The sequence below is a fragment of the Pteronotus mesoamericanus genome, unplaced genomic scaffold (assembly GCF_021234165.1).
Source record: "Pteronotus mesoamericanus isolate MK-2021 breed Mesoamerican mustached bat unplaced genomic scaffold, CSHL_Meso_final contig_173, whole genome shotgun sequence".
NCBI classification, from domain to species: Eukaryota; Metazoa; Chordata; class Mammalia; order Chiroptera; family Mormoopidae; genus Pteronotus; species Pteronotus mesoamericanus.
The window spans coordinates 17,070,203-17,082,624 of NW_026555072.1; the positions used below are offsets into that span (position 1 = coordinate 17,070,203).

General features: G+C 38.4%; 1 protein-coding gene across 5 annotated transcripts in view; it reads left to right on the forward strand.

The window, feature by feature from the left end:
- The window catches only part of DMD (dystrophin), a 1,878,371-nt gene that overhangs the window by 1,571,852 nt on the left and 294,097 nt on the right, over nucleotides 1-12,422 (forward strand). For all 5 annotated transcript variants that reach the window (XM_054566574.1, XM_054566573.1, XM_054566575.1 and 2 more), the window contains one exon: nucleotides 1,456-1,602. In XM_054566574.1, coding sequence (XP_054422549.1) covers nucleotides 1,456-1,602 — 147 coding nt within the window. The remainder of the gene's footprint in view (nucleotides 1-1,455; nucleotides 1,603-12,422) is intronic.

Below are 12,422 nucleotides of genomic sequence, written 5' to 3' on the forward strand. Positions count from 1 at the left end.
CAGAAGGATGTCTTTTGTTTTTCTTTGTTTCACGTTTTATAGACATACAATTCACATACCATGAAATTGACCCTTTGAAAGTGTATGATTCAGCATATTCACAAGGTTGTGCCATCCTCACCACTGATTATTCCACAATATTTTTTCATCACTCCCAAAATAAACCCCATGACTCTTTAATATTTTAATGACTACTTAAAAAAAAAAACCAAAGCCCTGTCGATTCAACAGAGTGATTATCACAGTGTCTAGTGTTATTTAAGAACTATATAAAGGGTCTTACACTCCATACAATACCACATTTTAGTGGTGAGATATTCAGAATGATTTGAGGGGATTAGACAGTCTCATTTAGAATGTACATGCCGGTTCCTTCCATTTGGAGTGGGAGGGAACCGGAGTTATAGATGAGGTCAGTGTAAACTGTTTTTTATCAACACAGTGAACCAGAGAAATAACACCTGCCCAGATCAAGCAAGTCAAAACAGCACTATAGCCAAGTCAATGATGCTGTCCTTGTGCACAGACATTACATTACACAAATTGTTCTCCTAAGTGAGGGAATTTGTCCCTTAGAAATTGCTCATTGGAACATTTGGACATCATGCATCATGTTAAAGATCCATAAATGTCATCTCAATAGGGTAGCTATGATGCATGGTAATATCCTCCCCATATCTGCATAGGGTTCTTCTGCTCAACAGATTGCCATGATGTATTGCATCAGAAAATCCCAATCTAGTGCCTTCGAGACAGCTGACAAGCCCCATGGGAGCATCTTCAGTCATTGCTATGAGGACTGAAATACCAGGAGACCAGGAAGTCATCCTTAGAACTTGACAAAATACCCTAATCTCTAAGTGAATCTATTTATTATGTAGTTGGTGCAAAGTATGAATGTAATATTTTATGACTGAGCATATCTTTTTATTGTAAAAAAAAAAACGATCCATTTCTGGTTGTGAGATGAGTAGAATTTATAATCTAGCAGCACTATATTTTTTCCTGTTACTTTGCCAATCCTGAATTTCTTTGGGGAGGTATATAATACAATAGTTAAGAATCGGCAGTCTGGAGACAGGCAAACCTGGGTATGTCCCAGGTTCCTCAATTTTGACCCGCGAGGTTTTAGGTGATGTTTAACTTCTGCAAGTTTGTTCTCTCATGAGTAAAATGAGAATTCTCCAACTATGAACCTCATAGGGGTATTGTGTAGGACTAGAATCAAATTATGCATGGACAGAGCTCATCACAGGACTAGGCACCTAAGAAGTACTCAATAAATATCATTATTCATCCATTAAGAAATGTTCATTGTCGCACTCCCGCTATGATGGAGCAAACATCACTGACCCGGCAGCCCAAACGGAGTAAGACATCTTGTAGCTCCCACGTATCTGTTCCTTTCATTTAAATATCCTCATCTTCCAACTTGCCCTTGGCTGTTTCACACAGGCACTTCGAGGAGAAATCGCGCCTCTTAAAGAGAACGTGAGCCACGTCAATGATCTTGCACGGCAGCTCACCACACTGGGCCTTCAGCTGTCGCCATATAACCTCAGCACTCTGGAAGACCTGAACACCAGATGGAGGCTTCTGCAGGTAGGCGCACTGCGAGCATGGCAGTTCCCTGTTACAGTAAGAAAATATACAGATAAAGCTTGTTCGCGAGCAATAAAAAAGTAATTTGGGGACGTGATGGTCACAATAGTGAGTGACTTTTGTGAGTGTAGAATATTTTATATTAGTTGATAAGCCCCTATGTAAATGTTTGCAATCCTGTTAAAATTAACTTTTATAAGTGGCTTCAAGTTAGGCTTTACTATATCTTTCAATAAACATGGGAGATAGTACTTAATCATGATTTTTAAAACAAAACTAAATTACTGGCATGCAATTACTTTGTACCACTGCTGCTTGGGTTCTTCAAACAGCTTTCCTTTGGAATCCTAATTCAAATAAAAGTCAAAGGTGAGACATTCCAAAATCTTTTACAGAAAGAACATTCTACCACAAACCTACACGTGGAGATTTTCCCAGGTTTCCATAATAAATGCAAGGAATATAAGGGTGATCAAGGCTACCTAAACTCGCTATGCCTCACACTCTCATGGGGATATGAAATGTTTCTAAAATACTGGTTTATTATTAGGACAAGTCAAAGCACATGGAAAGTGCTTGGAACAGGACTAGTGCTGCAGCAACACTCCATGAATTCCAACTCTTGGGGCTCTCGCAGTTATAGTTATTACGATTATAGGACACAGGTTTTGTTATCGGTCTTACTGAGTGATCTCGAAGACATTAGACCTCTCTGATTGCTACTTTTCTCATCTCTAACATGCTTGCTCTAAAGTTAAATGAAGCAATTCATGGAGAGTTGTTGGTATAGCATGTGGCTCATAGTAAGAGCTCAGAAAACGTAATGGCAGAGGAGGTATGTCCCTATGTTCCCCATGGGAAGAACACTGCATTATACCCTAAAACCCTAAAACTGACAACCACAGAATTAGAGAATTGGTTTCTCTCCCTTTTCTAGTTTCATAGGATGCAGCGTGTATGCTACTGGGGATAGAGAGGCAACTGTGTTTAAAAATCTTTTCTGTCAGTGTTTTAATAAGAAAAAAAACCTGATAAATCCGATTACTTTTCCAAATGGCAGTCCACTTATGGGTGTGATTGAAGGTCCTGTTAAAGAATTGCTAGATCTTTAATAAAACCGAGTTCCACATTCAAGACCTCTTGAGATTTCACATAATTTCATTCTTCTTGTTGTGATCGATAATCTTGAAATATCTGTATGATAGAATGTTACAAGTGGCATTGATAAAGCAGTATAGTGAAACAATGCATTCCTACGTCTGTTTGCTCCATGGTGGTTAAGTACTATGAAAAGCTTATCCGTTTCATCCTTAGTATGTTTTTCATTTGAAGCATAAATAAGGAAAGGAATAAATGTCCAAGGAAAAACAATGGCTACATTTGTTCCATTCAAGCACTCTTGAACTATATCGTAAAACTTCTTTTAGAGAGCCGAATTCCACATTTGCTTTCAGAATGTACTACAAGATTCATAACACCAGCATCTAAATTTACCAATGAGGTCAAAAGATTATGACTGATAGGAAAAGTTTTAAAAATCTAATGCTAGGGGATCCGTTATAACTTGCACTATTTAGATATAAAGTAGAAGGAAATGTGAATAGCTTAATTTTCTACCATTCTTCAAAATAAAGAAGGACTTGGACATAGATATAAGGAAGTACATGAAAGGAGACAGTGTGATACAGTAAAAAGAGCACTGGAGTGAGTATTAGAAAGCCTAACTTCAAATTGAAACTTGCCTATTATTTGACCATGTTATCTTGGGAAAGCCATTTAACCTCTCTCAGCTTCAATTCCTTCATTTATAAAATGAGACTGTCCATTTTGCTTAAGGTCACATCTAGTTCAGTCCTGTGATTCTGTATCTAGATATCAGGGCGGGGATGGGGGACCATATGACAAAATCTAGTTTAGAATCAGTGAAGTTGCTCCCTCTATTCATAATACAAATGGGGCTTGTCGGAATTATGTTCCTCATTCTATAATTCTCACTCCCCCCCCCGACCCCCCGCCATCCTCAAACCCACACACACAGTCTTTTTACGTTAAACAGTTTGGTTAGTTTGTGGTATATGCGCTTATTGTGGCAAATTTCACTTGTTGCTATTTTTGAACATGACCTTAAGGATATGCTTTAAAAGTGTTTTTAGCAGGAAGCTGATAAATTGAAGGTTTTGCTTTGCACATAAGTGAGTCAAGTTGATTCTATTCTTTTCCCTTTTTTTGACCATAATTCTAACCACTTGGCTGTATTATAAATGTGAGTCCTTGTTCAGAAAGTGAGCAAAGCAAGAAGTGAAGTTCACATCAGACAACTTTATGCCCATTATTGGAGGAGCAACTCACATCGAGGACATTCCACATTTAGAAGAATTTGTATGAGACTAAAGCATTACCCACCTTCTGTGGAGGGAAGTTTGAGCCAACCATCATTGTGATATTATATTTCTAAAAAATAAAGAATTTAGTTACAGTGCTATGTCAGTTACTAAAATCATGATAAAAGATAAGTACAAATTCACCTTTGCTTCTTTGTCTGCTAAAACAAAGAAAATCAAGAATGAGAGTAGAGGAAAAGCCAATATAAACCTAAGAAAAAGAGTCTTAAATTTGGACAAAGTAGTGTAGTAAAAGAAGTAGAGTTACATACTACCAGGCTGTGTCTACTATCAGAATATCCTGAGTTTAGTTACATGATCCATTAATTTTTATTTTAAAAGAAAGCCATACTGTTGGGTTTTGGGTTTTGGTTTTTTTTTTCATTTGTTTGTTTTTAAGCTGTATGGGATACCAGTCAAAATGTTAGGAACAGATAAACCATGTACATGTAAACATCAACAGCAGATAAGAGCCAGTAACAATTTATCCATACCTAGAAATGGAGTGTATGGAGAGTTCTGTATTTATTTTGAAGCCACAAATAGTATAGAGACACTGGTTTGTCTGTTTGAAACTTTCTGTGAAAATCAGATCATATTTTCTCAGTGGACACATTGGTATGGGTGTTACTACTAAACCACTTGGCAATGTATTTTTGGCATAGGGAACCATCGTTCCTTGTAGTTGCAAAGAGTTTTCATGTATGTCATCCCATTTAATCTTTATAACATTATGTTTCTGTGTTATGGTGATATATTATCATATTGCCATTAACAAATAAGAAAACTGAGACTTAGAAACATTAAATGAGCCCTGGCTGGTGTGGCTCAGTGGATTGAGTGCCGGCCTGTGAACCCAAGGGTCGCTGATTTGATTCCCAGTCCAGTCACATGCCTGGGTTGCAGGCCAGGTCCCCAGGAGGGGGCACACGAGGGGCAACCACACATGCATGTTTCTCTCTTTCTCCTTCCCTTCCCCTCTCTCTAAAAATAAAAAATAAATTTAAAAAATTCTTTAGAAAAAAACCATTAAGTGACACAATGACAATCACGTAGCACTGTAAGTATCAGTTGGGACCTAAATCAGCGCTTCTAGACTGCAACACCCAGGCTCTTTGTGCTTCCTTTTTAAAGTCTTATGAAGTTTGAACTTAACAAAATCATACTTCAAAGCTATTTGGGGCCACACAGGTATGAAATGCTTCACTGTTTTCATGCTTCCCCTCTTTTTTCAATGATTCTCAGGGATATTAACTTGGAAATCTTCCTTTTACAAACCAATGGATTAATGAACCCAGTTCAGTGTACCCCTTAAAACCACACCTGTAGTTTCAAATAAAAAACTATAAGGCATTCTGTTTCTCTTCGCTGTCTCTAGAGCTCAGCAATTGTACTAAAATCAACCAAAAGTAATTTTAATGAATTAGCTCTTAAGTCTGCACCAATGCTAATATTTGATCCGGTAGAAATGAGTATCAAAACCAAATGGGAAGAAAATTAAGCTAGTGATAAACCTTTGTAAGTCTGAAGCAATGCACACACATTAACGGTGCAGTCATGGTCTTGATTCACCAAGCACAAGGGCTGTAAGGATGATTTTCCTCTAAGGAATGTCCTAACCGTTTCTCTGCAACACAAGTAAATCCACAAATAGAGACAGAGGCTGCAAATACACTTTAATATAAAGAGTACATGCTTTAGAGACTATTGGACTGTATGGAATATCAGCACTTGAAAAATATTGAATATAAAGACATTTCCAGATATGACATTCTTGGAATATGTTTAAGAACAGTGTCATGAATTATGTATGTTTTTTAAAGGTTTCATAAGAGTCTTCCAAAGTCATGCAGACAGTTATACAGGGTGGGGCAAAAATAGGTTTACAGCTTTGAGTACAGAGTGTATTCTACAAATATGTTTTTGCCTCAAGCTTTGTCTCTAACTTGAATCCAAAACTGTCTTGTCCATATACCACTGTTCTCCATAAATAAGTCGATAGAGTTGTGTTACCGAACTCATGGTGATTTTCATCAGCTGGTCCCTTTTTTAAGTTAGTACTTCTATCGGGTAGAGACCCTCTGATTCTTGGAATGGTAAGACAGGACCCATGGGCTTGAAAGGATTGGAAGCCACTATCCAAAAATATCGCAGTGATGCAGGAAGAACTACTCTAACACATTCTAAACTTAGGCAGCTCTTATAAAAAGATTTTAACTGTACCATCTAATTTGATGTGGCCACTGGCAGAACTTTTTAAAAAGCTGAAGGTAAGGGAATTGAAAAGAGCAAAGAGGAAAGAAAAATGTGTTTGTTTTAGAAAAGGTTAGGTCACAGAAGGATTTGTTGATATTAGGAATAAAATGACCCGTGATAAAAGGACAATTAAGTTCTAGGAAAACACCTTTTCAGTAAGGAGAGAACAATCATTTATGCTTAACCTTGGCTCTGTTTAAAAAAACAAAACAGGAAGTGAACAAGGCTCTTTAAAGATTTGAAGGAATGTGTAAATCTAACTGCCCAGGATATTTACAGCCTTAGACCACACTGAGGTCATAATATGCTGTCAAGCTTAGCAATGTTTTGCTCAGTCAGTATGGTTTTCAGTGTTCTTGCAGCTAATTGCACTTTATTTAAAAGGAATGATACTGCCCTGGTCGGTTGGCCCGGTTAGAGCATTGTCCAGTAAACCAAAAGGTTGGGGGTTTGATCCCCCGTCAGGGCACTTATGGGAGGCAACTGATCTCTCTTTCTCTCTCCACCGCCCCCCCCCCACACCCCCTCTCATCAATGAACATATCCTTGGATGAAGATTAGGGAAAAAAGAAAAAAAAAAGGAATTATACTGAAATTGCCAAAGTAACCTTGAAAGTAACTTGGCCCAAGTGTTCCAGCATCTCTCTGTCCTCCTCACCCCAAAGAAGAACAGTCTAGTTTTCAAGGGCATTCTCCACCTTCTTAAAAAGGTATCAGGATGTGTCGGACTATAGGGAAAAGCATTAATGATTCAAGGAGTGTGACCAGAACAAATATATGACGAACGAAATGAGAATGAAGCTAGGCAGAGCCAAAGAAATATTAGTTGAAGAGAATGAAAGGTGTATTAATTTTTTTCAGAAATTTTATGAAGTGAACAAAAACCATTATAAAGTATTAGTTCAATAGCCTGATTGCTTGATCTTTATACACTGCTTGATTTCTGACTTGTTTTAATCAGGAACTATTTTTGCTGGCTCTGACACTAGCTATTATGGTAATCCATGTAAGTGTTTTATTATTGTTTTTTTTTAAAGATGTAATATGTTCCTGTTAAATATGTTTAAAGAGGAATTTTATATATTTACAGATGTATCTCTTTTAGCTTCTTGATCGCTCTAATTCATTTTTAGAAATATGCATATAGCCCTGGCTGGTGTGGCTCAGCGGGTTGGGTGTCAGCCTGTGAACCATAGGGTCACCGGTTCCATTCCCGGTCAGCGCACATGCCTGGGTTGCAGGCCAGATCCCCAGTAGGAGGAGCGCTAGAGGCAACCACACATTGATGTTTCTCTCCCTCTCCCCTTCCCCTCCTCTCTCTAAAAAGAAATAAAATCTTAAAAAAAAAAAAAAGAAATACGCATATAATTATAAGTATTTAAAATCGCCATAATTTTAATTGCTCTTGCTTAAATGCTCATGTTTTCTTTTCCTTCTCCCGTATTCCTCAACTGACATTTACCCTTCCCTCAGATTTCTCACTGCTTTATTCTTTGTTCCTTTAAGTGTCTCTCTCTCTCTCTCTCTCTCACTCTCTGTGACCTCTCCCCTTCCCAGCAGCCTGACCCCGCCCCACCCTTTCTTCTGCATTTGTTTGCCCTGCTTGTTTTCTTCTTTGCTTTTCCCACTGTCCCGCTGCGTGTTTAAACACTCCGCCAGCAGCTGCTCACATTTCCCATGCTACGTCACGCACAGCATTCAAAGAGCTGCTGTTCTCACATTTCCCCCAGAAAGTCTCCTTGCTCCTCCTTCCCTGCACATTCCTCTGGAAATAACCCCTTTTCAGACCATATGAAAAGCTGAGTGTTAAAGCCAACTCTGTAAGTGGGACTGCAAACTAGCTTATGAAATTCAGAAATGCCATCTTTAAAGGTCAATACCACAGAGTGAATTTTAAATGACTGTAGTTTATCTTAATATTTCTTAATTCTTACAAATTCTATAATGGCCTTAAAACAATTATCATTATGATATAAATTCTCCCCTCAATTAATCTATGTATTCCAAAGATTGATGATATGTGGACAGAAAATATAGTAAGTGAGAAAATGATTATAATATTAGAAATACAGTTTTTTATAGCACAGAGCCATATTTTGGGGGGCACAATATAGATTTGAGAAGAATTTGTTTTAATGAGTATTATGCATTACTGAAATTAACAACAAGCACCTAGGTAGCACTTACTGCCTACCATTCACTGTTCTCTGACTTTTACACGTACTAATACTTTTAAGCCTCACTATCACCCTGTGAGGTGGATACAATTTTTATCTTCATTTTACAGATGATAAAAATGAGCAAGCAAGAGCTTAGGTGGCTTTCCTGAGTCCACATACCTGGTAAGTGAGAAAACCAGGGTTCAAACCCAGCAGTATAACTGAGAAATGTGTCAGAACTACTAACTATAGAATACCACCTCTCTGATAGGAAATTAGATTGACCTGACAATATTTCCTCTACATTTACAATTCTAGTCTTTAAACAAAAAATAATTTCTCAGGAATCACATGCATAAGAGTTAGGAAAGGCAGATTTAGGTTAGAATGATTATATGACTCTCAGAACACAATGTTGGGAATAGCCTGTTTAACCTAGAGCCCCGATCCTTCACAGGCTAAAAATGAGAATCTCATCCTCCTGAAATGCACAAAAATACTCTTTAATTCAATTAATATTTTTCTGGTACCTACCATCTGCCAACTCAGTGTTAGATAATAAGGATGCAGTCTTGGAAAAACTCAGACACAGTCTCTGCCCTCATGAAGGTTATAGTTTCTTAAGAAAATAGGCATTAATACAAAGAAAAACTTCTCATATAATAATAATAAATGGTGTTAAGTGTAATAAAGGAAATTGCAGGGCATATAGTGAGGATGAGAGAGAGAGAGAGAGAGAGAGAGAGAGAGAGAGAGAGAATGTGCTACAGTGAGGGTAAGAGGCAGGGAAGGCTGATCTGGAAGGCTTCCCAGAGAAAGTGGCCTTCCAGCCAAAACCTAAAGAATGACAACAAGTTAACTGAGTGACTTTTCATTTATATATAGCTTTTATTTTAAATGATTATCTTAAATGACCTGAAGCTTGGGTCTAACAAATTAAACAGAGTAGTAATAGTCCAGTAGTAAATTTAATAAGTAGAAATCATTTGAAGTAATGGACTGCAGAGTTAACATGTAATTAAGTCACATCAGAAAGATTTTCTAGCCCTGACCAGTGCAGCTCAGTTGATTGGGTGGCATCCTGCAAAGCAAAAGGTCGCCAGTTCGATTCCTGGTCAGGACACATGCCTGGGTTGCGGGCCAGGTCCCCAGTTGGGGGCATGCAAGAGGCAACCGATCGATATTTCTCTCTCACATCAATGTTTCTCTCCCCCTCTCTTTCTCCCTTCGTTCCTCTCTAAAATCGATAAGCTTGTCCTAGGGTGAGGATTTTTAAATAAAGAACTTTCTGTCATTCTCAGTCATGAGCAGCATCCTGTTTGCTTTCTTCATGGCACCTATGAACATCTATAGCTGTGTGTTTGTTGGCTTATCTATTAAAAGTCTATCTCCCCAACCTGAATGTCTGCTCCATGAGGGCAGAGGCACTAAACACCATCACTGCAGACACTTGGAAGGATCTTTTACATAGTAGCCACTCCATAAATATTTTCTTGAATTGCGGAATGCATGAAATTGAGCAAAAATGTTATTAGAAACTATAAAATAAGCAGAAAGTTATACCATAGGGGGAAAATTAGGAAACAAAACTGACATTTCTGAAGAAATAGTATTCATGTCTTGATCTGTGATTTCGTAAAGTTAACCAACGCTTAAATAATCTTCCAAAGATTTCAAAAAGAAAAATAACTGATCAGAAATTAAATATGCATCCTTTACTCTGTGGTGAACATGGTTAACTCATATCATAGACTTTTATCAACAATTAATGATCTGTATGCTCTGACGACGTGCAATATACTTAATGTTTCCTTTGAAAGAACCCGAGATAAAATAGCTTCTCTTTCCCCCCTTTTTATTGATGTATAATTGACCTATAACATGATATTCATTTCAGGTGTACAATATAATGATTCGATATTTATATGTATTGTGAAATGATCAGCACAATACGTCTAGTTAACATCCGTCACCATACCTAGTTATGACTTTATTTCTTGTGATGATAATTTTTAAGATCTACCCTTTTAGCAACTGTTAAAAATAAAATAGAGTATTATTAGCAATAGTCACCATGCTGTATATTACATAGCTATGACTTGACATATTTATTGTATAACTGGAACTTTGTACCTTTTGACCCCCTTGGTCATTTCACCCACCCGCCCGCCCCCACTTCTGGCAACCACCAGTCTCTGTGTCTGTAAGCTCATTTGGGGAAGGGATGGTTCTTTTTGTTTGTAGATTTCACATACAAGTGAAATCCTATGGTGTTTGCCTTTCTCTGCCTGATTTACTTCGCTTAGCATAATGCCTTCTAGTTCCAACCATGTTTTTGCAAATGGCAAGATTTTGCTGAATAATATTCCATTATATACAGACGACATTTTCTGTATCCATTCACCCGTCGGTGGACACTTAGGCTGCTTCCACGGCTATTGTAAATAATGTTGCAATGAATATAGGGGTGCATGGGTTTTTTTGAATTAATGTTTCTGGACCTCCCCTTTTTCATTTTTTAAAAAATATTATTGAATTTATTGGAGTGGCATTAGTTAATACAATTATATAGGTTTCAGGTATACAATTTTATGATACATCATCTGTCTACTGTATTGTGTGTTCATCACCCAAAGGCAAGTCTCCTTCTGTCACCGGTTATCCCCCCTTGACTCCCTTCTACCTGCCCCCCCTTCCCCTCTGGTAATCACCACCCTGTAGTCTGTGTTCATGAGTTGTTGGTGGTTGTTTTTTGTTTGTTTGTTTTGCTCAATCCCTTTACCTTTTTCACCCAGCCCCCGAGTCCCCTCCTCTCTGACAGGCGTCACCGTGTTTTCTGCATCTATGTATCTGTTTCTATTGAATATTTTGTTTGTTTATTTATTTTGTTCATTAGATTCCACATGTAAGTGAAATCGTATAGTGTTTGCCTTTCCCTCCCTGGCTTATTTCACTTAGCATAATACTCTCCGGGTCCATCCATGCTGCTGCAAAGGGTAAGATTTCCTTCTTTTGACAGCCAAGTCATATTCCATTGCGTAGATGTAGCACAGCTTTTTTATCCAAACTGGTGCTATTGTTTGATCTTTTGGGGTCTTTCAAGATTGCCTGGGAACAGACTGCTGCTGGGTCTAGAGCTAATTACTCCCCACCACTGAGACAAGCTCCTGTTGCGCACGCAATGCCCCATGAATCGTGAGGTTTCCATGATGACTGGTAGGGGATAGACACTGCTCCTTGCCGCATATGAGTGCTGGACACTGTTACCTCTAATCTTTCTTGGCGATTCTTTCCCAGCCCCGACTAGTTCCTTCGCACATGTGCTCATTAGTACTCAGCTGAATACTCGAGTGAGACCCTCTGTATAGATTGTCAGGGTTCTCTCTCTGTGCCGCTGTCCTCTCTGGGCTTCCGCCCTAGCTACCTTATTCTTTCCCAGACTTTCACTTCCATCTCCTCCACTCAGGGAGTTTGCCAGGCTCCCTCTGGACTCTTCTTCCCCACGCTGTGGACCGGAAACTCTCAAGGTGGTAAACTAGGGTGATCCTAGGGCTCGCCTTACACGTTTTCCATCTCTCGAGGGTCACTGCCCTTCCTTGCCTGATGTTCATTAGCTTACACTCCATCATTACATATCGTTTGTCTATCTTTTGGTTATGTCAATATAAAAGGTGAATTTGGTCCTTAGTACTCCATCTTGTTCAGAAGTGGAGTTCCTAAAATAGCTTTTGAAGCACAGAGTTGTTTTTTTTCCCTTGATTTGGAGATCATATGCAAAGAATGTCGGAAGTAAACAGGTAATGGGCTAATGATGTGCAATCCTCTAATAGGAACTCTAACAGAGTTCCTATTAGTCACTTAACCTACGTTGCACATACCTTGTTTTGCTTTTGCAATAGCACTAGTTGCCTCGCACTATTTCCGTCATATTTTTGCCCATTTGTATTTTAGGGCCTTGCCTTTGCAACTGAGTTGGCTAAGCCAGAGGAGTTAGCCTATATCTAAGGAATCTGGCCAGGTTCTA